Consider the following 24,223-nt stretch of genomic DNA (forward strand, 5'->3'; position numbering starts at 1 on the left):
TTGCTGTAGGTCTAATTATGCTATAACCTACCTTTAAATGTTTGCTGCAAGAAATGGAAATGTTTAGTTCACCAGCATTGACACCTCTATCCTGACGAGAACACATTTTCTGTACTATATCATGGTACTGACTTATTCTTCATTAAATCTTTTGAAAGAGCAGAGAAGTTGGAAGCTCTTATTGATTTCATTTCCATCACATGCCACTGACGTTATGAGAGTATTTCTGTTGTATCTTTCTGCAATAATGCATTGTTGTTTTCCCTCTCTTACTTGCGTAGCCTGTAATTGTGATTCTGTTGGGGCCATTCGGGATGACTGTGAGCAGATGACTGGCCTGTGCTCTTGTAAAGCAGGCATCACTGGAATGAAGTGCAACCAGTGTCCTGATGGAAGTAAATTGGGCCAGAATGGCTGTGCCAAAGGTGAGAACATTAACAGGTACAGTTAAGAACATTTCTGCTAAACATTTCTAGTAAAAAAGCTGAAAATTGAGATGATTTTATGGAAACAAGGTGCCATACAAGAGTTAGATTTCAGAGAGTTTAAGTGGATAGAGTGTTGTTCCATTGAGTGAAGCCCAACAGGCAAGTGGGACAGCAGCTCTTTTCTCAGGAGGTCAAGCCTGTGAGCACTCATAATTGTGATAATTAGCATTAAATCATTTGGTAGAGCCCTGTGATCTGCAGTAGATTGGGTCACGTTAAAAAACACATATATGTCAGCTTCTATAGAAAAGAGATAAATATAAATGATTATAAAGCCATTAGAACAAATCGTGAAAGTCAAATATGTTGGAAATACACAGCAGGTCTGTCGGTTTATAAAAAGAAGATTCATGTTTTAAGTGCAGACACTTTGTCAAAACTTTGGGTCTATTGGAAGGTCCACAGCCAGAATATGATATAGTTCTTTCTCTACAGATACTGATGGACATGCTATGAGTTTCCAGGATTTTCTGTTCCGATTTTGTAAACCGTGGCGCGGAGTCAACTCCCCATTGGCCCCTTTATTCTCTTATCCCACTTGATCCTGGCCATCACGTGGGACTAAGTCCTCTTAATTCAGGCTCAGGCTGGGTGTTTGGGATATCGGGGTTACAGGAGAGCAACCCTCCACCTAATCCACCGGCTACGGTTAATGGCTCAGTACAAAGAGGAGGAAACTCAGTCCTTTCTTTAACTATCAATTTACCTTATTCACGTTGTTGTACAAGGCTTATACACTTGGTTAGACAAAAGCATGCAACTCAAACTGGGTTATACAGTTAATAACAAAGCTAACTAGAATCGATAAGCACACCCACTAGCTTCCTCTGACCTTTCCCTGACCTAGTCACAGAAAACAAAGGATAATACCCGAAAAAGGGGAGAGTTGACGCTGGCCAGACGTTCCGTTCTCTCTCTTTTACGTCGTCACCACGTTGCTCACACAGGGTCTTCCACTTCTGCGATGGTTGGTCTCTGGAGTTTCTCGCTGGCTCCATGCCTGAAATTACTTTCTTTCTTATCTCTTCGAGCTGTGCTGTCTCTTTCCTGTTGGTTTAGGCCTGTTCACCTTGTTCATATCTTCTCCTTATTGGCCCAGGCCCAAAGACCCCGGTATCACTCCGTGTCCAAATAAGGCTCTATTCTTGTGATCTCTCCCTTGTCTTTCACATAAATTAATTAGTTCAAACTGGTTTTTATCAGCACAGGCCAGTGTCTGAGCTCAGGTTACTTCAGTTTATGAGCTAAGCAACAGTTTGTAACAGACTCTGTACTTCTTGCAGCCCCTGGCCAACAATTTTTAAGAATCTCTAGAGTTCAAAGTTCCGTACAAATGCAAATATTGGGCAATAAGGTCACAAGGTCAGGACAATGTGAGGACAGACAGTGTGAGAAATGTGGATGTCACATGGGTGTTATAGAGAGGTGGTTTTCTGAGGAGCAGTGTAAGTGGAGCTCTATCTTATAACTAATCTTTACTTCAGAGGGCAAGCATTGATGGACCTATTGGGCTTTTGTTGCCTTTTTGTTCTTGTGCCACTAAATGCAAAGAGTAAAAATATTGTATCTCCTGACTTTGCTGCCCTGATGGCAAAAGCATCAAAAATACTCAAAGTGAATGAATAGAGAGTTGAATAGGTTTTTTCTCCACTTTCCCACAGATCCATCTGTTTCCAAATCATGTGCAGATCTTCAGTGCCAGTATGGAGCAACTTGTGTGGAGAGTATTGGGCGAGCTTATTGTGAATGTCCTCCTCCTGTTTGCCCAGAAAGTAAAAAGTCTAAGGTAAGACTTCATTGGTGCCATTCTTGTTTCATCTTCGCTCCAAAATACTAGATTGGAATAAACTATGGCCGGAATTTTACACCCCCTCCCTCTCTTGAGCAGACTTGGGCGGGGGGTGGGGGGAGGGAGGAATGGCGTAAAATTGTGTGGGAAGCTGGGGGGAGGCCCACCCGCCTCAGACCAATCAAGGCCCTTAAGTCGCCGATTAATTGTTGGTATGTTAGCAGTGGCAGATGGGCACTTCTGCACCTGAGGAGTCTGCCCAGTAATACCTGGCAGCCTCCTTGCGGGGTGTGGGTGGGGGGGGGGGGTTCCCCACGGAGGGCTCCCCCCAACAGCACTGGCCACCCCCGCTAAAACTACAACCCCTGCCCTGCTCTCTGCCCACCTCGCCAGGGCCTAGCCGATTGTCCTCGCAAGGCCTGATCCCCACTTGCCTGTTCCGGTATCCTTCATGGCTTCTCTCGCTGGGTGCAGTCCCAGGAGTGGCCAAGTAGCCACAGCACCCGGTGGCGTTGCTGGGACTGAAGAGCTGCCTGTCCTCTGATTGGCTGGCAGCTTCTGGAGGCGGGACTTCCTGCCTCAGACGGGCAGAAGCCCCAACCAAAGCCAATTGAGGGCCTGGGCCACGCAAAATAGATACATTTAAACAAGAAAGAAAAATTCCAAGGGTGGGACCTGACATCCGTGGTTATCTAAAACAGTTAAAGATAGTATCAAATTTAAAGAAAAAACCTATAATTGCACAAAAATGGGAGGCAGTTCAGATGATTGGACAGAATATAAAAAACCGCAAAGAATGACTAAAAGATTGATAAAGAAGTTAAAATTAGAGTACGAGAGAAAGCGAGCTAGAAATATAATAAAAGTTATAGATATTTAAAAAAGAGTTAACAAAGTGAGCATTGGTCCTATAAAAAGTGATTCTGGGGAATTAATAATGGATAATGAGGAGATGGCAGATGAATTGAACAGATATTTTGCATCGATCTTCACTACTGAGGATACAAATAATGTCCCAGTATTAGCTGTAAGTCAGGAAATGGAAGGGAGGGAGGAACTCAAGAAAATTACAATCACCAGGGAAGTGGTGCTGAACAAATTGTTGGAGCTGCGGGCTGACAAGTCCCAGGTCCTGATGGACTTCATCCAAGGGTGTTAAAAGAAGTGGCTAGTGAGATAGTTGATACGTTAGTTTTAATTTTCCAAAATTCCCTAGATTTGGGGAAGGTTCCGATAGATTGGAAAATAGTAACTCCTTTATTCAAAAAGGGAGGGAGACAGAAAGCAGGAAACTACAGGCCAGTTAACTTAACATCTGTTTTAGAGAAAATGTTAGAAGCTATTATTAAAGACGTTATAGCAGGGCATTTAGAAAAATTCAAGATAATCAGGCAGAGTCAACATGGTTTTGTGAAAGGGAAATCATGTTTAATCAATTTATTGGAGTTCGTTGATGGAGTTACATGTGCTGTGGATAAAGGGGAACCGGTGGATGTATTGTACTTAGATTTCCAGAAGGCATTTCATAAGGTGCCACGTCAAAGGTTATTGCAGAAAATAAAAGCGCATGTTGTATGGGCCAACATATTGGCATGGATAGAAGATTGGCTAGCTAACAGGAAACAGAGAGTGGACATAAATGGGTCATTTTCTGGTTGGCAAGATGTAACGAGTGGTGTGCCACTGGGATATGTGCTGGGGCCTCAACTTGTTACAATTTATATAAATGACTTAGATGAAGGGACCGAAGGTATGGTTGCTAAATTTGCTGTTGACACAAAGATAGGTAGGAAAGTTAAGTTGTGAAGAGGAGATAAGGAGGCTACGAAGGGATATAGATAGGTTAAGTGAGTGGGCAAAGACCTGGCAAATGGAGTATAATGTGGGAAAGTGGGAAATTGTCCACTTTGGCAGGAAGAATAAAAAAGAAGCATATTATCTAAATGGTGAGAAATTACTGAGCTCTGAGATGCAGAGGGATCTGGGTGACCTAGTGCATGAATCACAAAACATTAGTATGCAGGTTCAGTACATAATTAGGAAAGCTAATAGAATGTTATTGTTTATCGCGAGGGAAATTGAATACAAAGGTAGGGAGGTTATGCTTCAGCTATACAGGGCATTGGTGAGACTGCCATCTGGAGTACTGTGTACAGTACTAGTCTCCTTATTTAAGGAAGGATGTAAATGCGTTGGAGGCAGTACAGAGAAGATTTACCAGACTAATAACTGGAATGGGCGGGCTGTCTTATGAGGAAAGATTGGACAGGCTAGGCTTGTATCTGCTGGAGTTTAGAAGAGTAAGAGGCGACTTGATTGAAGCATATAAGATCCTGAGGGGTCTTGACAGGGTGGATGTGGAAAGTATGTTTCCCCTTGTGGGAGAATCTGGAACTGGGGGTCACTGTTTAAAAATAAGGGGTTGCCCACATAAGACAGAGATGAGGAGAAATTTTTTCTCTCAGAGGGTAATGAGTCTTTGGAATTCTCTTCCTCAAAAGGCAGTGAAAGCAGAGCCTTTGAATATTTTTAAGGCAGAAGTAGATAGATTCTTGATAAGCAAGGGGGTGGAAGATTATCGGGGGTAGGTGGAAACGTGGAGTAATCAGTTCAGCCATGAACATATTGAATGGCAGAGCAGGTTCGAAGGGCCGAGTGGCCTACTCCTGCTCCTAATTCGTATGTCCATAAAATAGCAGCATGGGTCCAAGGCCAGGCAGAGGTGGGCTCGCCCCCGATTTTTCAGCCAGTGGGCGGGGCCACCGCCTTAACATTAAATTCCAGCCCATGACTTTATAAAGGGGTAATTTTATAAATTTCTGCTCCTGGTACAGCGTTTTGATCATCAGGGTGCATTTTGAGAATTCAGGCAAGCTGTAATTTTCCTCCCAAATTCCCAAAGTGTGCTCCTGATGGACAAAGTTACGCACAGGGAATGTGAATTTGTAAAATTAGCCCATGAATATACTGTTCCATTGCCTCCCTTGTGCTCACTAACATCATAAATGACCCCCTTAGCTCAAGTATTATCCTTTCAGAACCTTTGTTATCACTGTCCCTCAGAAGAGGGACAAAATATCAGTGGTACAAGGTAACCTAAAAACAAGTCAAGGTGAGGAACTTAGTGGATTTAAGGTAAGGAGGGGAAAAGTGGTAATAGAGCTTATATTGGAAACTGAGATAGACAAATCTCCATCCTAGTGTATTAAAACAATTGGTGAGGAAATTGCAGTAGTCAATTTTCTAAAGTTCTCAAGATTCAGAAATTGTGCCTTTGGATTGGAATATTCCAAAGGACACTCCGTTATTTAAAAAGGGAGAGACAGAAACCACATAGTGGCTTTCCTAATTATGACCTGTCAGTCATAAGATCAGGTGTGGAGGAGTTACTGGATCCTAACATCAGGGACAGGGTGACTGAGCAGCTGAACATGTATGACATGATCAGAGGGTCAGCATAGATTTATGGAGGGTATGATCTGTCCGACTATTGTTGAATTTTATGAGGCAGTCACTATAAGGGTGGATAATATATTGTCTGTAAGGATTTTGATAAGGCATTTAATAAGTTTCTGCACAATCTTGTAGCATTGGTTGGTACTTTGTTGCGTGGCAAGAAATAGAGAGCAGAGATAAAGGATTTGTTCTCTGATTGATAGGATGTGAAGAGTTGAGTTCCCCGAGAGTTGTAATGGGACATTGACTTTTCACCATATATATCAATGGCTTGGATGAAGGAATAGAGAGTTGTATATCCAGCTTTGCAGATGACACTAAGTTTGAAAGTTCAGTAAATTTTGTGAATGAGAGCAAAAAGTTGCAAAAGGACATCGATTAAATGAGTGGGCAAAGCTATGGCAGATGGAGTCCAACATAGAAAAGTGTGAGGTCGTTCATTTTGGATTTGAAAAGATAAATCAAGTACTTTTCTAATGGTGAGGGACGAGGGACTGTGAAGAAGCAAAGTGATTTAGGTGTCTATGTATGACTAAAAGCTAGTACACAGCTCAAAAAGTAATGAAGAAGGATGATTAAGAGTCAGTCAGAATTCAAAATTGAAGAAGTAATGCTTCAGTTGTATAGAGCCTTGGTGAGACCCCATCTGGAGTACTACATTCAGTTTTGGGCATGTAACCTCAGTAAGGAGATATTGGATTGGAATGGGTACAGCACAGATTCACCAGGATTAAACCAGGGTTTTAAAGGGTTAAACCATGAGGCCAAGTTGCAGGAACATGGCGTGTATTCCTTTGAATTTAGCAGCTTGAGGGGTGATCTAATCAAGATATTTAAAATGATTAAGGGATTTGATAGGATGGATATAAACAATTTCCTCTGGTGGGGAAATCCAGGATAAGAGTTCATAATCTTAAAATTCGAGCTATGCCTTTTAAGAGTGGATTCCGGAAAAAGGCTTTCTTCACACAAAGGATAGTGAAAATCTGGAACTTGCTCGTCCCCCCAAATGCCCTTGGATGCTGAGTCAATTGAAAATTTCAATTGAGATAAATAGATATCTGGTAGGCCAGAGTGTCAAGGGATATGGAACAAAGTGGGGGTGGATGAAGTTGCGGTACTAAATGATGGGCTGAATGGCCTATTCCTGTTCCCATCTTTCTATGTTGCTTAGCATGCAATTCTGATAGTGATGTGTATGTAACCTTTACTTATTTGCCTGCTTGTACCATATCAGGTTTGTGGCTCTGATGGCATAACCTATGCAAACGAGTGCCAGCTCAAAACTATTGCATGCCGCCAAGGCATAGTGATCACAATTACACACCAGGGGCCTTGTCAAGGTAAGGAAGTTGATCCAGTACAGTGTGATTATTTAACTAGGAAAGGAAAAGTAGCGCGGTTGGGGGAAAAACTGTGGAAGGTTGCCATAGATACCTGAAATCCCCTGTGCTGGATTTTCTGCACAGATGTATTAAGATGAAGCTTGCAGAGCTAAAAAGGCAGTTTGTTTCCCTTTTTGGATAAAGAAAGCTCTCTGAATTCTTATGGCGACATAGTCCTGTTTCCATGGTATTTGAGTACGTGTTGAAAGTTTTTGGAAAGAAACCTATTGGAAAGGTGATGTTACTGGACGTTACTGATTAATGCTTTACTCCAGAGTTGATGTGTTGCAGATTTTAATCGGCTTTTATGTGAGCGCTCACTTAGTTTGGTTTCTGGGAGACCCATGTTTGTGAGCTGGCTCTCTGTTGCATGTTCCTTGAAGCTCTGTATTAATAGAGACTATACACAAAGACTGACCACTCCAGATGGGATCAATAATGCAATATTATGAATTCTTTATTGAGCATTGAGAGAGCAGCTAGTACATTGAGATGTTAACTGTACAGGTATTTCTTCAACACTGCTGAACGCTCAGAATCATGTGGTGTGTTACATCATAGCTCTTACATGCCGAACATGGTCTTGTAGGCACACCTCTTAAAGGTGTACACACACAACATACTCCTCCTCCATTTATACTGATGAATGCAGCTCCTTTCTCCCACCAGCAGAACTGACCTTATAGAAACTGGGTGATAATCTGGAAGAGCATTGTTTCCCTGGGCCAACCACACCACCTCCCGCCCCTCCCCCCCCCCCCACCATTCCCCACCTTCTCCCACTACCAGTTATAGAAACTGCTTCACTGGAATGAAGGTTGAGGCAGGTTCTACAGCAGGCCGGTGCTCCTCCCCACCAGATTTATGCCTGGCAGTGAAGATGAAAACCTACCCCGCTGTGTCTATAATTCCTGGAATTCAAATGAAACAAGTGCCATTATAAAAGTTGCTTTCAGGTGACTCAAGTATACATTTGATGTTGGCTTCCTACAGGCAAAAAAGAATGAATGGCTGACCTTATGTAGATGAGGTGCTGCTGTATTGTTATCCTTGTAACTTGGTAGAATCCAGGCTCTTCCAATCTGTTAACCAGATGGTACACGCATGCAAAATAATTTGGAATGGAACTGTTTGTATATCGAGCTGTATGACACAATTACCATTCTAACTAAATCTTGGGCTTTAACACAACATAATGCACCTGTTCAGGTAAATCTCAGAAGTTAGGACTCTGATATGTACTGAAATCAAAGTAAAAATACATCTGCAAAGAACATGTTTATGTACAGAAGATTTCTTTGCTCTTCAGTCACCAACATCAATTCATTCTGAGCATTGCATCAAAGATAGCCAGCTTTCACATCCGATTTCAGATACTCAAATGAAAATTCATACGAACCACGAGAGAGTTGAAGAATGTTTTCCATGTGAGTGTGCTGTTTGCAGCTTGAACTTACAATGAGTAGCCGGCATTCAAGTAGATGTGTCTAACCAGATGCTGTGCTGGTCATGGGCTTGATGGAGTGGTCTTATGGGGAAGTAGTGTCTGGAAAGAACTGTTGATAAATACATGGATAAATTCAATCGTCCCATGCGCCTGGTTGGAGAGCTATTCTTGAAGCGAGTGCAGTTTAGAGAATCAGCACTACTGTGTTGAAGCCCTGTCACCAGCAAGCGGTCCCTTCGAACATGGCTCCCTGCTAGGAATGCAATACGGGTGAATTTACCCATGGGCATAGGATTTTGCAGGAATCAGATTGCAGATTATTGATACATTTGCAGTACTTTTGCAATTGTTGATCCTTCCCTTTGACTATCAGCATACATCAATGCTGTGAAATGTATTAACAAATTGTGTCAATGCCTGACCATCCCTCCCAGCAAAATAAAAACTGAATCTTACGGCTCCCTAAACTTTATACATATGTTTTATATTTTAAAAAGAAGCAACTATCAGCTGGATTAATTTAAAGGTAATTATCTGATGGAATTCAGGTCATGTTGTTTAGCAGACGCTTGTATTTTTATTTTACGTTTCTTTTCTGATATTCCCCCCTGCTCTCCTGAAGGGGTGGACTTGTGTTTTGTTGGTGCCAGCAGCCTCTTCCGTCACTTTGCCCAAGGTGGCATTTTGTCACGTGTGAGACAATTCGATGTTGGCAGTGCTGCTCAGATGGAAAAGGCATCACAACTGAGCCTCTTCCTGAGCCCACCAATCCTGAGGCGAACTGAGACACCACAACTTTTGCCCTAGCTGAAACCGGAAAACTCAGCAAAGACCAAAGGATTGAACCTAAGATCGTCTTTATCTACATGACTCAGTACCACAACAGGCAGTTCATTTATTGACCTAGCCAGTCAGGGTGCTGCCACTTAGTAAGTGCTGGCTGCATGTAAGATCATAAGAAATAGAAGCAGGAGTAGGCCATTCGGCCCCTCGAACCTGTTCCGCCATTCAATAAGATCATGGCTTATCTGATTGTGGCCTTAATTCCACTTTATAACACATAACATCTGGTAATCATTGTTCTGTGTTAAATATATGCTAATGGGTTAGTGCATACTACCACTTTATTCTGTTGCTCCCCTGCAGTATTTTTAAAACCACAATTTCATTGATGATTACACACATATTCTGTTACAGGGATTGTTAGATCCACAATTATTTCCAACAGTTATTCCAAGAGTCACGAATGTTGAACTATTCAGTAAATAGTGCATGAGACAGTACTGTAGCAAAGGAACTGTGAATTCCACCAGCTGTTTTCCCTTTAGTGCCTGTGAATTAAAATGCTGTTATTTCCTCTTTTACCCTTCGAGAACTGCAGTAGAAGTAAATCATGCCTGCAGCTGTTGACTATGGAATTAAGAATAGAAGCGAATTCTGAGGCCACACTGTGTCCAGATTTGGAAAACATGCCAGGCCATGACAGCGGAAGTTGCACTAGCCGTTGGAAGTATAAGATTCGCATTCTGGAACAGGGTCCCAGTACAATGGGCACCTTATACATGTGTGTGTGTATCAGTTGTTTTATTTCCAAGTGGCTACAGCTCTCTAACCTTTCCTGCAGCTCTGGATTTTGCCATTGTCTGCAGTCATCTCTTGGTAGACCCCAATTGTTCTCATGTGATGACATGGGTGGATACGGCAATCTTGTGTTACATGGCCATAATGGCCATTGATGCAGAAAAACATTTACTGCTGTGCTTTTTAGGAAATGGAACAGCTGTTATGTTCTAAATATAATATATAGGTATTTACCTCTTTTATCCCTGAAAAACAATATGTGTTGCATTTAAATATCTAGGTTTTTTTGTCCTTATAATTTGATAATTGCTAGGTCAAATGTCCATTGTGAAACTGCAACTCTTGCATTACCTGGACTGGGTTCATAACCTGCTTGCCATGATAATCACATTTATGTAAAAGCAATCATCTGTTGAGAACAACTGCACGTAAAATAATGGATGCTTTGTTGAGCTCCATGCTGTCTGTTCACTGTTCTGGGGGCTATTTCAAGGGCTAATGGCCTTGTCTCTTGTGTATGAGCCCAAAAAGATGTGAGACCATCTGCTACTCTGCAGTTAACCTTAACCATCTTATACTTCGTACAAATTACATTGGTTGTGCTGTCTCAAAGAGTTAAAGACTGAATGCAAAAAGATTTGTGCTTTCACAAGTTAGATTTACTTACCTGCCTGATAAAATTCTGAAACTGAGCTGTGTGCATGCGTAGCTTAAAATGCACTTCACTTTTTTTTAGGATAAAGGGGTTTCCTGAATTAAGTGTCCAATTCATAAAGCCTGCTATTACCTATATTTGTTTTGGTGCTATGCTTTCCTAAACATACATTCATTTACTTCTATAACGCTATAGAAACCATCTCACCTCTCCATACAGGAACTCCATCGAGACTAGCCATTCCTCCTACCACACACTCTACTCAGACAACCAAATGGTCGAAAATGTCCCTATCAACAGTCACATCTTCAACAAGGGAAGAAATCATACTGACATCACGGGTTGAAAAGGAGGACTCTTCAATTCTTGAAGCAATGCTCATTCCTAGATCCACAGCACGGCCTACACATACCACAAGACAACACGTCCGAGCCATGACAACGAGACGTCCTTTTGTCACTGCCTACCCTACCACTGCCTGGCCTACAACCTCAGTCATTTCATCTGAACCCCCTGATCAGTCAGGCAGTGGGGATTTCAGTGGGGATACAGATCTTGAAGCAAGTGGTGATCTAGAAGCTAGTGGAGTAGAGCCTTTGGGTAATGTGAATTAATTATGCTTGCTAAAATAGTCAGTGATGCATGAGAGTGTTTGTTTCTTGTGAAGTGCTGTACAGAGTACTGAAATAGAACTATGTTGTCTTAGAATTATAGGAACATTTAAAGCCAATGTCTTATCTCTTTCACCTCCCCTCAAAAAAAAAGTTGACTTTGGTGGCACAAAGCAGCTCAACTCTAGGTTACAGGAGGAAATCCAAATTATGTCTTAGCAAGAGTTTCCTCCCTTCTTATTGGTATGTGATCATGCAGCACTGCTTTATGTATGGGATGATAAACCACCTTTGTGCTTGAAAGCTCTTCAGCTATTTAGGTGGATTTAAGTCAATGAGTAGCTCACTATGTGAAATTAAGTGAAATGCGGTTGATCTAATTCATAATTATCAGCTTGGGCTGATAGGTGGCAAGTAACATTTGAGCCACACAAGTGCCAGGCAATGACCATCTCAAACAAGCGAGAATCTAACCATCTCCCCTTGACATTCAATGGCATTACCATCGCTGTATCCCTCACCATCAACATCCTGGGGGTTACAATTGACCAGAAAATTAACTGGAGCAGCCATATTACTACTGTGGCTACAAGAATAGGTCAAAGGTTGGGAATTCTGCAATGAGTAACTCACCTCCTGACTCCCTTAAGCCTGTCCACCATCTACAAGGCACAAGTCAGGAGTATGATGGAATACTCTCCACTTTTCTGGATGAGTGCAGCTCCAACAACACTCAAGAAGCTTGACACAATCCAAAACAAAGCAGCCTGCTTTATCGACACCCCATCCACCACCTTAAACCTTCACTCCCTCACCACCGACGCACAGTGGCAACAGTGTGTACCATCTACAAGATGCACTGCAGCAACTTGCCAAGCCAACTTCAACAGCACCTCCCAAACCCGCGACCTCTACCATCTAGAAGGAGAAGGGCAACAGTCGCATGGGAACACCATCACCTGCAAGTTTCCCTCCAAGCCACTCAACATCCTGACTTGGAACTATATCATTGTTGCTTCACTGTCGCTGGGTTAAAATCCTTGAACTCCCTTCCTAACAGCACTGTGGGTGTACCTACGCCACACAGACTGCAGCAGTTCAAGCAAGTGGCTCACCACCACCTTCGCAAGGCAGTTGGGGATGGGCAATATATGCTGGCCTTGCCAGCGACGTCACATCCCCAAAGAACAAAACAAATCGTCGAAGGTTTGTAAATCTTTGAGCTGAAAGGTCCATCAAGTGTAATGCTGCCACTTTTGTGTAAACGTTTACAACTGCTAATTTTAGTTGAGATCTATACCAATAATAGAACAACATGGTATAAAGGCAGGCGGGAAAAGACTCTTTGGTCCATCCAGCCTGTCTGACACAATTTGTGATATCTTGTGCATCTCAATATATACACTCCCCACTCCACCCAAAATCAAGGGATCTCCTGGGAGAGGTGAAAAAAACAGATATTAAAAAAAGGTCGATTTGGGGAAAAAGATCTTTGAAATTCCTCTTCAGCCCCTTGTGCGATTAAAACTAGTCCAGAAGTGTAAAAGAACTGCTCGATGAACTGACATCTGCCTCATGTGACAAAATAAAAGGCAGAAATTGGGTTCCTGAAGTGGCAACTTGGCATAATACTTGCAGACTTGTCTAAGTAACCTGAAGCTGTATTTTATCTAGCGTAGCCTGAATATTACGGATCAACACAAATGCTAATAGTGAAACCTTAAACAAACTTCCTACAGTCTACAGGATTGTCTCCCATGCAGCATTGTTGCCTACAATTCTCTCCCTGCCCCTAGAATATGAAACAGAGTCATCGGCCACTTGCTAAATTGGACCTTTCAAGCAGGAAAGGGAGGAAATCAAGTAGGAAATCAATCGTTCCCATTGAAAGTAAAACTTACCGGTAGGTTCTCCCAGCAACCATGTGGTCTGATGTGTGAGACCTCTGCCCTTGTTGCATTTGAACATGATCTGTCCCTGTTTGCTGTAAACTGAAGCTCAAAATGTAAAATTGGAATTCAAATGCAGTGCTGGAATTGTCATTAGTACTTCTTTCAAGTAACTCTGTGAAGTTGTACATACGTGAAAACCCGTAGCTGTAAATAGAGGTGTAGAGTAACATTCATTAGATTCAATATTTATCAAAGCAGACAGATGCAACTAAATAATTCATGCCTTACATTGGGTTTATCTGGTGAGTCACTACTGCACACAGAATTGTACCATATTCTTTATTTGCACCAAGGGGATTGATATAAAACATAATTTAACAATGTTCTGAATATTAAAGAAGTGACTGTGATAACAACTCTATTGAATTGATGTGCGTGGTTCGCAGTGCCCTCATGACATCGTAGAAGGTTATCGGTTGTCAAGGCAACATTTTTTCTATGGTGTGTCATTTACAAACACTAGATAAAAGTTCACTCCTCTTGTCTATTAAACACACTTTCTATAAAACACCCATGAGACTAAAATTGTAATTGTATTCCAATGCTCAATGCTAGAATCCTACAGGATAGAAGGGGGCCATTCAGCCCATCATTCCGATTTGTTCGAAATTCCTTGACCCATTGTTTTTATGGTATTAAACCATTTATCTTTTTAATATGTTAATTCCTCATAAAATTGTGGACAAAGTAATTTTATATGACGTGTCAAATGTTCATATGTTAATATTACATAGCTCAATTTCACTATCGATGTCATGTGAAAGAATGGATTAATATGATCAGGACGTAGATAAGTAAAAATGGTTCCAGTTTGTCATATTTGGCATTAATATATGGACAACATAATTTATGCAATTTACAATAATGTTAAAATAGCTGGCTTCAGGGTTTAATGTCAGTGTGTATTTGTCAGACTATCAGATCCAGTATTCCTTAATGAGCTAATAGGCTTAAGTCGAGTATTAAAAAGATGCCTTTAACAGCATCTAATTTTTGGAGTTCAGTATTCAGCTGACCTAGGTTATAGTTTAGCCTTTGTTATCTATAGGTTTCAATGAGTCCTTAATAGCTGCACCAACACCTGTCCCGATTGAAAGGTCTTCGTGTGATAACACAGAGTTCGGCTGTTGCCCTGATGGAAAAACACCGTCTGTGGATGGTGAGGGAAGCAATTGTCCACGTAAGTACCTTGAAGAAAGCAAGATTCACACTTGGCAGAGATCATTAGCAATTTTCCAAGGGCTGATTGCTCTTTAGTGTTTATCAGAATGTGGTGTATTAAGTGAACTGCATTATTTGGACGTAATGTTCTCAGTGTAGGCTGATGGTACCTTGCCCAGGCCAGTGCATATTGATAAAACATGGACTGCCTTCGCAGGTACACAGAAAATTTAGGCTTTATTGTCTTAAAAGTTGATTCTGGTCTAGAAATTCCAAAGTCTCTTAGAAGTTGTAGCAATATAGAGACAAAAGGCACCTGATGGATCCATTGGGTACAATTTACTCTGTGTCATTATTGCACTGGTTAATGAAGTTACATTTTTGACTGCATTATCTGAACACAGTCTGTTAACCCATTTAGTGTTAAAATGGAAGAGCCAGTAATTTAGTAAAAACATTTAGCACAATAGTAACATTATAAAAACAAAAAATCCCTAGTGATTTTTTCATTTGATTTGTTAAAATATTTCAACAGATTTTGATTGTAAACTGGCAGTTTATTTTCCTTTCCAATTCCCCACATATTCCCAGCCTAAAAAGACAGCCTGAAATTCACAAAAATTCTGAAAATAAATTTTGACATGAAAGCAGTGAAAACATTGCACTAGTAAATAGGTTTTCTTATTTTGACAATTATAGATTTTAAATTCATTGCAGACAAATATGTTAGAAATTTTTCCTCTCCATAAACCTCCAATCAAGAACTTAAGTAAATGATGATATTTCATACAATAGAAGGAATTGAATCAATCAGTGATGTATTCATTCCTACATGGAAGTGCAGAATCTGAATGCCGCTGATGCAAAATGTGTTTTAATTTCTATGTAGAAGTGACTGCTCTAGAAACTTAATTTCTTTATTCATTTCCTGCTGGTTTAAACCTGCCTCTTCTCTAATGACTCTTTCTCTTTGTCTACTTAACTTCTTGCCAACCTCAATAGTTCGGAGCTGTGGAGCAAAACTTGTGGTAACATCTGGTATTTATGGCATTCTGTTACAAACCAAATTTACATGTACGCTTATTCCAAGCGTCCTCTGAACTACTAATTCAAAGAATATACCATCCTACTAACCCTAAGACTGGCACTACCAACCATTCACTTTTAAATCAGCCAGTGATGCAGTCTTGTTTATTGTTGCTGACTAGGGTATCGATTAATGCCAGATTCCCCACTTTGCTTTTGCTTTCAACAGCTACTAAGGTATTCCAAGGAGTTCTCATTTTGGAAGAGGTTGAGGGTCAGGAACTTTTTTACACACCAGAGATGGATGATCCTAAGTCTGAACTATTTGGTGAAACTGCCAGAAGTATTGAAAGCGCTGTAAGTAACAGTTGGCAGCTGATGAATGATACTCTTATCCTCTAATTTACACCACATATGTAGGCTAAGGAAGTTCATGGATACCGGGTAAAGCTTAATTATCAAAAAACTGTCCATTCCTCGGAATGAAAAGATTGGCTTGCTAAGTTTTGCTGTGCACTGGTTTCTGAAGCCTGACCAGTAATTTGTGGATTTATCTCACTTCCCAAGATGATCTCTTTGCCATGCATTGGAATATATTGGCCCACAGTCATCTTTCTTTATTCTCGATGAAGAATGAATTGGGTATTAGTGCAGCAGAATACTGTGTTTAGCCTCTTCATTCACCAGCAACCTGTGGGAAGTGCTTTTTCTTCCCCGGTGCCATTCACCTCCATTCAGTCTGTTACTGCCGTTGCCTTTATTATGTAGTAAAGTAAACCTTGTCATTTTGTCGATACGGAACATATACAGCAGATGCTCTTCAGTTGTAAGAAAAAATAAATTTAAATCAAACATGGTACAAGGCAGTAATGGAGTTTCCTCCATTTTCCCACTCCTGTGTCCACATTAGGAACCCTCCACTACAGGTAACATAGTGTTAATGTTACTGGACTAGTAATCCAGAGGCCCAGACTATTGCTCCAGAGACATGAGTTTAAATCCCAGCACAGCAGCTGGGGAAATTTGAATTCAATTAATAAACCTGGAATAAAAAGCTAGTCTCATTAATAATGACCATGAAACTACTGGATTGTTGTAAAAACCCATCTGGTTCGCTAATGTCCTTCAGGGGAGGAAATCTGCCGTCCATATCCAGCCTGGCCTATACGTGATTCTGGATCCACAGCAATGTGTTTGACCCTTAACTGCTGTTTGAAATGGTGCAGCAAACTACTCAATTGTATCAAACCACAGTGGAACAAGCACTGTGGGTGTACCTACACCATGTGACCTGGCAGCTCACCACCACCGTCTCAAGGGCAATTAGGGATGGGCAATAAATGCTGGCCTTGCCAGTGACACCCACATCCCAGGAATGAATTTTAAAAATGGCATCTGCTAATATTATCTGCTTAATCTTTGGGAACCGCTTGAGAATTTTGTTGAGTCATTTGCCCTCAGATTTTCCCTTCTGTCCATGTTGGTTGTACTCTTTATCTTTTAGAGGCCCACCTAAAATTGGGCAGTCAGTCAGCCAGTGGATTGGGGTGAGGGGTGAGTGTTTAAATGAGTACAGAACACAAGCAAAGAGGTTGTTCTTCACAAAATTCTGGTTGGGAACCATGCGCAATCTGGGTATGGGTAATTTCTGAAAAGAAATTGATTAATTGCATTGTTTTCAGCCAAGTTTGGATCCCTTCTAACATCTGATTGTTTAACTATGTGTCCCACACTCTCAACTCCATCCAGCTGAATGAACTCTTGGGAAACTCAAATGTCAAGAAAGATTTTAAGAGTGTCCGAGTCCGTGGTCTGGGGCCAAGCAACTCTCTGCGTACCATTGTTGAAGTTCATTTTGATCCAAGTAAGTACACGATGGGCCAACCTATCACATGGGTCAATCACAAGAAAAGAGCCAAAAGGTGTACTTTGGATTTGTTCTTGCTTTCTTTTTGTTTTATCTATCGATATTATGTTTTATAATCTTCCCAGGAACAATTTACACTTCCCGTGATGTACAAAGGGCCTTACTTCAGCAAGTGAGGCTCTCCAGGAAGAAATCTATTATTGTGAAGAAACCAGAACAGGACAACATCAAAATCGTGGACTTTGGTAATGTGTTTTCTGTTTTCTAGTCCTTCTCCATCTGCTCAGATTTCTCCCTTCATCCCTTTGCTGCTGAAGGTGAAGACTTTCTCTGTGGGCTGGGATTCTACAAGTGCAGTGGTTTTTCATGTCTGGGCTTATTCAGTGAGCATCAGTGGGCCATTTAGCTTTGGGAAACATCACAACACCACTTACTTGGCAACCATACTTATAGGGCTGGATTTTCTTTCCCGCCGTGAGTGGCAGCAGGTGGAAAAAATGGCAGCACGCCCATGCAGGCCAAGCGCCGCTATGTCGGCACGATCTTCTTCGTGGTGGCCCAGGATAATGAGCCAGTTGGGGCATCCCTCCCCCCGCTCCTCCCCGCCTCCCAATCACGTGGATGGGGTGGGCTCTTTGATGCCTGTGCTCAGGCCCTGGCACCATTTTTAAAAGGCAGCCCCAGCCCTGACTGGTCATTTAAATTTTTAAAGGGTTGCCCCCACCAATGTACCGCCGATAAATCTATCACCATTTCCCCCCCCCCCAACCATAACAATTAAATTCAACATTTGTCCTCTTCGCCCCCACACACACCCCAAAACACTTACCTTCAACACTTAACCTTTCCCGCCGCAAACCGATCAAAGTGCAGAGGTCTGCCTTTCCCACCCTCCCTACACTAGGAATTTGTTTTAGAGTCCGTTCCCCCCCCCCACAACTGCACTAAAAATCATAAGTTTCCCCCTTCCCCACCACGGTGGCGCCTGCCTTCCCCGAACAGGAAGCTGAAGGCACGTGAGTGCCGGCCGCCGCTCAGGAGATCGCGGCCCAAAGGTAAGATTGCTGTTGATTTTATGTAAATATATTCATTTCATTAATTTGAATATGTTAATCCGGGTCCCGTCGCCCAGCAGCGGGGCCGGTGGGGGTGGTGTTGGGGGCCACGGAGCCTCGCTGCAACCAGGAAAATCGGGCCCAGCACTCCTGGCGTCGCTCTGTGTGGGGGGGCTACTGCCGGAACAATCTTCAGCCCCCCAACCTCTCCATGGAGCCCGATGTCGGGAGCTCAGTAAAATCCCGCCCATTGTTTCTTTTCCTCATCCCTCCAGGAATACCATCTCAACTAAGACTTGACAGCACAGGCCAAGACCTGAAATGGGGACCTCCTTAGTTTGTGTGTTTGGGTTACCATAAACTCTTTTGTTTTTTAAAGGTGCAGACTATAAAATTCTAGCAATTGATTAGTGACCGTTTTTTTTCTTGAACCCAATAATATAATTTGATTTGTATTAATGTACCTTCTTCATACCAGCCTGCCATAGGAAAGGAATCTTTCTCCGTTTTTTAAAGTTTAATATTTGCTAATGAACACCGTTGTCTGCCAAGTGTTCTGAACCTCCTGTGTAGGACTTTGGGGAAATCCAGCTTGCTGGAATGTTAATATTTTTAACCATCAGGGGAGGATAGCATATCTCGCAGCACATTCTGGTGGCACGACCTCATCAAATCAGACTGTGCTCTGCAGATGTTCCTTCATTTTTTTTAAAAAAGGAACACCTCCGCAGAGCTTTGGCCGATAACTGGAACAGCTGTTTTCTCGTTTTATTTGCTAAAATTCTCTGGAAAGTTCCACACAATATAAGATAAACTGCAGTGATGTTGTCCTAGCCAGTTTGAACTAAATGAAGGCATACCACTGTCACCCTCTGGTGGTGGGAAGGTTATAGATCGAAGTTCTATTTACGTAGGACAGTCCACTTTGAAGACTATTGGCTTTTGCGAAGGTATGCTGTTGAAATTTTAAAGCAGAAATAAGCCTGAGTTCCACTTTGAAGAAAAGGCATAAATGGTTTTGCACTCCGCTTGCTGTTTCGAGATTGATTCCTGTTTCAGGCCCAGGAGTCTGTCTGTGGATGCAATTAATGCCACTTCCATGGTGAGGATTATTTTAGGGAGGAAGTATTTCATATAATGTTAGTCTTTTTTCTATTTGTCTTTCCCTTGCTCCAAATGCAATGTTTTTTTTAGAAGTATTTCCCTCTGAATTTATATGTTTCAAATCTATTCAAACTTGCGATTGCATCCATTGAATATAATTACTTTGTTCTGGCAGTTGTAGTACCCCTTGCGTCTGCACACAATTAGCACTTGTACCCTAGCAGCTATAATATAAATAATAGAATATAAATGATGTACAAACTGTGCAGCTTGGCAGTACAGAGAACAGGTGTAGAGCTGCTATCAATTGGTACTGAATCTAAAACAGAGAATATTGCATTTTATTTGCCTGGTTAAAGGCTAGAATTTTAAAAGCACTATATTCCAAGTTAAATGTGTCTCCTATTAATGTGGGCGGCACAGTGGTTAGCACTGCAGCCTCACAGCTTCAGCGACCCGGGTTCAATTCTGGGTACAGCCTGTGTGTAGTTTGCAAGTTCTCCCTGTGTCTGCGTGGGTTTCCTCCGGGTGCTCCGGTTTCCTCCCACAGCCAAAAGACTTGCAGGTTGATAAGTAAATTGGCCATTATAAATTGCCCCTAGTATAGGTAGGTGGTAGGAGAATAGAGGGACAGGTGAGGATTTGGTAGGAATATGGGATTAGTGTAGGATTAGTATAAATGGGTGGTTAATGGTCGGCACAGACTCGGTGGGTTGAAGGGCCTGTTTCAGTGCTGTATCTCTAAATCTAAATCTAAATCAAACCTTTTGTCTAGGGGTATATTCTAAGTGTTCTGGAACTATGGAAAAATTCTCTCACCAAAGCTTTCTCGGGGGAATTTTCTGACTTCATGCTTTTGGAGGCAAGACAAGCCCACTGGAAACTCATTGGACTGAATTTTCGGGTCCCCCCAAGGTTGGGAACAGAGGCGGCCAAAAAGTACGAGGCAGACTGGCTTGCCTGCTCCCCGACCCCATTCCCAATGTCACTCATTTTGGCCAACGGGGGTTCAGAGCCCAGGAAGGCTGGATTCTCCCACGAGGCAGGCAGGCACTGAATTAGCTCGTTAAGAGCCTTGTTAAAGCTAGGTAATGGCGGTCGACTGGGATTTTCCAGTTGGCCTGCTGTTTCCCGACGTGATGGGGGGGCAGATCAGCTGGCTGAGGTACTAGAACTCCACGAAGGCCTACAGGCCCTCCCTGCCTGCTTGGGTGGGGGTACAGCTAAAAGCCGCCCTGTAGAGCCTGTGATTGGCCCTCCAGCTTCGAGAGCCCACCCAGCACCCTTAATTGGACAATGAACCTGTCTCCATGCCAATTAAGGGCTCATCCACGTGAAAATCTTGTCCTTAATCAGTTTCCCCCCCGGAGGCAGGTTGGGGACCTGAAAACGGTCCCAGCTCCTGTTTCCCCCCCCTCCTTGCGGAAATTTCAACCCATAGAATTTACAGTACAGAAACAGGCCATTTGATCCTGGGAGGAGACTTGTGTATTTATGCTGCATACAAACCTCTACTCAATCTAGTTACTTCATCTTCTCCTATTAACATGTCCTTCTATTTCTTTCTTCCTCATGTACTTATTTTTTTAATGTATTTGTGCAATGTAAGCATCGCTGGCAAGATCAGCATTTATTGTCCATGCCTGGTTTCCCTTGGGAAGGTGGTGGTGAGCCGCCTTCTTGAACTGCTGCAGTCCTTGTGGTTTGGGTATACCCACAGTGCTGTTAGGAAAGGAGTGCCAGTAATTTGACGCAGCAACAGTGAAAGGACAGCGATACAGTTCCAAGTTAGCATTACGCTTTCCACCTCAACCACCACCATGTGATAGCAAGTTCCACATTCTCACCACTCTCTAAGTAAAAGAACTTCTCCTGAATTCCTTACAGGGTTTATTTGTAATTATCTCATATTTATGCCCCCTAGTTTTGAACTCTGCCACTAGTCCGTCTGTCCTATCGAAAACCTTCCTAACTTTAAAGACCTCTATCAAGTCATCTGTCAGTCTCTTTGCTAGAGAAATGATCCCCAGCCTGTTCAGTCTTTTCCGATAGTAGTAGCCTCTCAGTTCTGGTATTATCCTTGTAAATCGTTTTTGCTCTTTCTCCAGTGCTTCTATATTCTTTTTGTAATATGGAGACCAGAATTGATTACAGTACTCTTAAGTGTGGTCTAACCAAGGTTCTGTTGCAGTCAATGGAACGGAATATCAGGCACTGCATATAACAGGCAGCCAATCTGCTATCGCACATAGTGCGCCACCGCCCAAAATGAATTTTGACCCCTATATACATTTAACATAACTTCTCTGCTTTTGAATTCTGTTCCTCCAGAAATGCACCCCAGTGCTTTGTTTAAACTTGGGTGGCTTCATCCCTTAACCTTTCAGATGAATGAAGTATTGTCACCCTTTATGTGCTTAGGGCTTTTAGCATTAGGGGATATGTTGGTTGGCTGGCTTGGACATTGTGTGCTAATTCACAAGCCTGCGTAGGACATAGGCTCTGAATAGTTTTCCTTTGACAGACACCTAGAAGAAATGCCATCGCCAACTTGTGCTGGTATTTGAAGCCTTGGAATCCAGTGGGGGAGAGAAATGGGTTCTGCACTATAAATTGCAGGGTCTGCCAGTACATTAGTTGTTTGTTTTATTTTCATACCTTGTAGCAGATGTTATGTTCATTGCTTAGTCCTTGAATAATTCAAATGATCTGGGGAACAGAGTAGGTTTCTTAAATTTTGTTATTCCCTTAAAACCGTAGGGACTACTAATCTTTATGCTGATGGTATTGCACCACCTTCCTTTTGCCTTTCCTTTTCGAGCTATTTGGGTGATAAAGGAGTCTTACAGTTTCTTTTTGCCGGGGCGAGTATCTTTATCCTCCCAGGAAAATGTATAGCTCAAAAAAAATGAATATAGATTGCAGCTTTGGAAGCTCCAGAAGTTAAATTAGCTAGATTGTGGTATTATATGGATCTGAATTGGACATGAAAAATATATTCTTAATTTTTAAAAGTACTTTATTGTGTGGATACAATTAATTTTTGTCTGATAGCACTCCTGTGAAGCTCATTGGAACACTTTACGATGCTAAAGATGGTATATGAATGGAATTTGTTGTTATGATTAATATTGGACAGATTCTGGACAGAGTAGATAGAGAGAAACTGTTCCCACTCGTGAAAGGATCGAGAACGAGAGAGCACAGATTTAAAGTATTTGGTAAGAGAAGCAAAAGTGACACGAGGAAAATCTTTTTCACACAGTGAGTGGTTATGGTCTGGAATGCGCTGCCTGAGAACATGGTGGAGGCAGATTCAATTGAAGCATTCAATAGGGAATTAGACAACTGTATGAAAAGGAAGAATGTGCAGGGTAACGGGGAGAAGGCGGGGGAACGGAACTGAGGGAATTGCTATTTTAGAGAGCCACTATGGGCACGATGGGCTGAATGGCCTCCTTCTGCAGTGTAACGATTCTGTGATTTATGTAAATGTAATTTATGAATATGTTTTTAATTCTTTTGCCATACATTTTTGGGGCAGATGGTTTAATTTAATGTGTATGTGGGTTTTCCTGTTTGCTGATTTTTATTGTAGATTGGGCACCAGTGCTATTTACAACCACCAGCACAACCACAGCAGCCACCACAATCCCGGTAACCACTGCGCCCACGCTGGTCACTCTCCCACTGGCAATTACCAGGCGGCCTCCCTCTACCACTAGACGGCCTAAAACCCATCAGCGGGTCAAGGGGCTTTCTACTACTCCTTCAACCACTACAAAAGCAGCCACTACGAGGAGGCCCCTTTTCTCCAAGGAAATTCATGCCAAACCGCCTCTTATCAAGACACCCAAGCCTTGTGATTCCCAGCCTTGTCTCCATGGAGGCACCTGTGAAGATGATGGGAAGGATTATACCTGCAGCTGCCCGGCTGGAAAGGGAGGAGCTGTTTGTGAGCAAAGTAAGAAACGCAAAAGTGATAATGGGGTCTTTTTTTTAAATATTGAGTTTAAGGACGAGACTCTTTTTTGTCCAAAGACATGTTCTTTCCAATTCTTTCTCTTCTGGTGATGATGACTTTTAACTGGCATTGTGTTTAGATAGCCTTTGGTATCTTGTCCCCTTTGCTGTTAGTCATCTCTAAGCTTTGTTAGTGAATGATGGCAGGCAATTTGACTGAAGCACATCACATCCGAGCCCAATTCTATCTTCACCTGACATTCATGCTTACTCATTTCCAGTAGAGATCATTACCATTGCATAGGAAGGCAAGAGTGTGGACAATGGCCATTCACAATGGCACGCCACCGCCCCCCCCCCCCCCCCGCCCGACCTCCTGAGTCCAGGGATATGTGGCCAATTGTGACATTCTACCATTGTCTTGGCCGAAATCAACTACCTTGGCATAGACCAGTGATAGAACCTGGGTTGTTGATAACCTGCCTGGTTGCAAGATGATATCGGTGGCGAGCTCATAAATTGGCAGTCTGCCCGCTCGGGCCACACGCCAAAGAGCTGCCTCGATCTCCCGCGCGGCGGCTTATTTAAATGGCCGGGGCGGCCCAGCCTCCAAGCATGTGGAGGGGGCAGGCTGTCCATCCCCAGCCACGGCATCATCTGCCTGTGTGCAGGCGCTGGCACCA

General features: G+C 42.4%; 1 protein-coding gene across 4 annotated transcripts in view; it reads left to right on the forward strand.

The window, feature by feature from the left end:
- agrn (agrin) overlaps positions 1–24,223 on the forward strand; it is a 471,240-nt gene that overhangs the window by 390,395 nt on the left and 56,622 nt on the right. For all 4 annotated transcript variants that reach the window (XM_068017055.1, XM_068017056.1, XM_068017057.1 and 1 more), the window contains 9 exons: positions 282–425; positions 2,150–2,274; positions 6,971–7,076; positions 11,021–11,401; positions 14,413–14,544; positions 15,781–15,908; positions 17,301–17,415; positions 17,544–17,663; positions 23,176–23,541. In XM_068017055.1, coding sequence (XP_067873156.1) covers positions 282–425; positions 2,150–2,274; positions 6,971–7,076; positions 11,021–11,401; positions 14,413–14,544; positions 15,781–15,908; positions 17,301–17,415; positions 17,544–17,663; positions 23,176–23,541 — 1,617 coding nt within the window. The remainder of the gene's footprint in view (positions 1–281; positions 426–2,149; positions 2,275–6,970; positions 7,077–11,020; positions 11,402–14,412; positions 14,545–15,780; positions 15,909–17,300; positions 17,416–17,543; positions 17,664–23,175; positions 23,542–24,223) is intronic.

Source organism: Heterodontus francisci, chromosome 37 (assembly GCF_036365525.1).
Source record: "Heterodontus francisci isolate sHetFra1 chromosome 37, sHetFra1.hap1, whole genome shotgun sequence".
Taxonomy (NCBI): Eukaryota; Metazoa; Chordata; class Chondrichthyes; order Heterodontiformes; family Heterodontidae; genus Heterodontus; species Heterodontus francisci.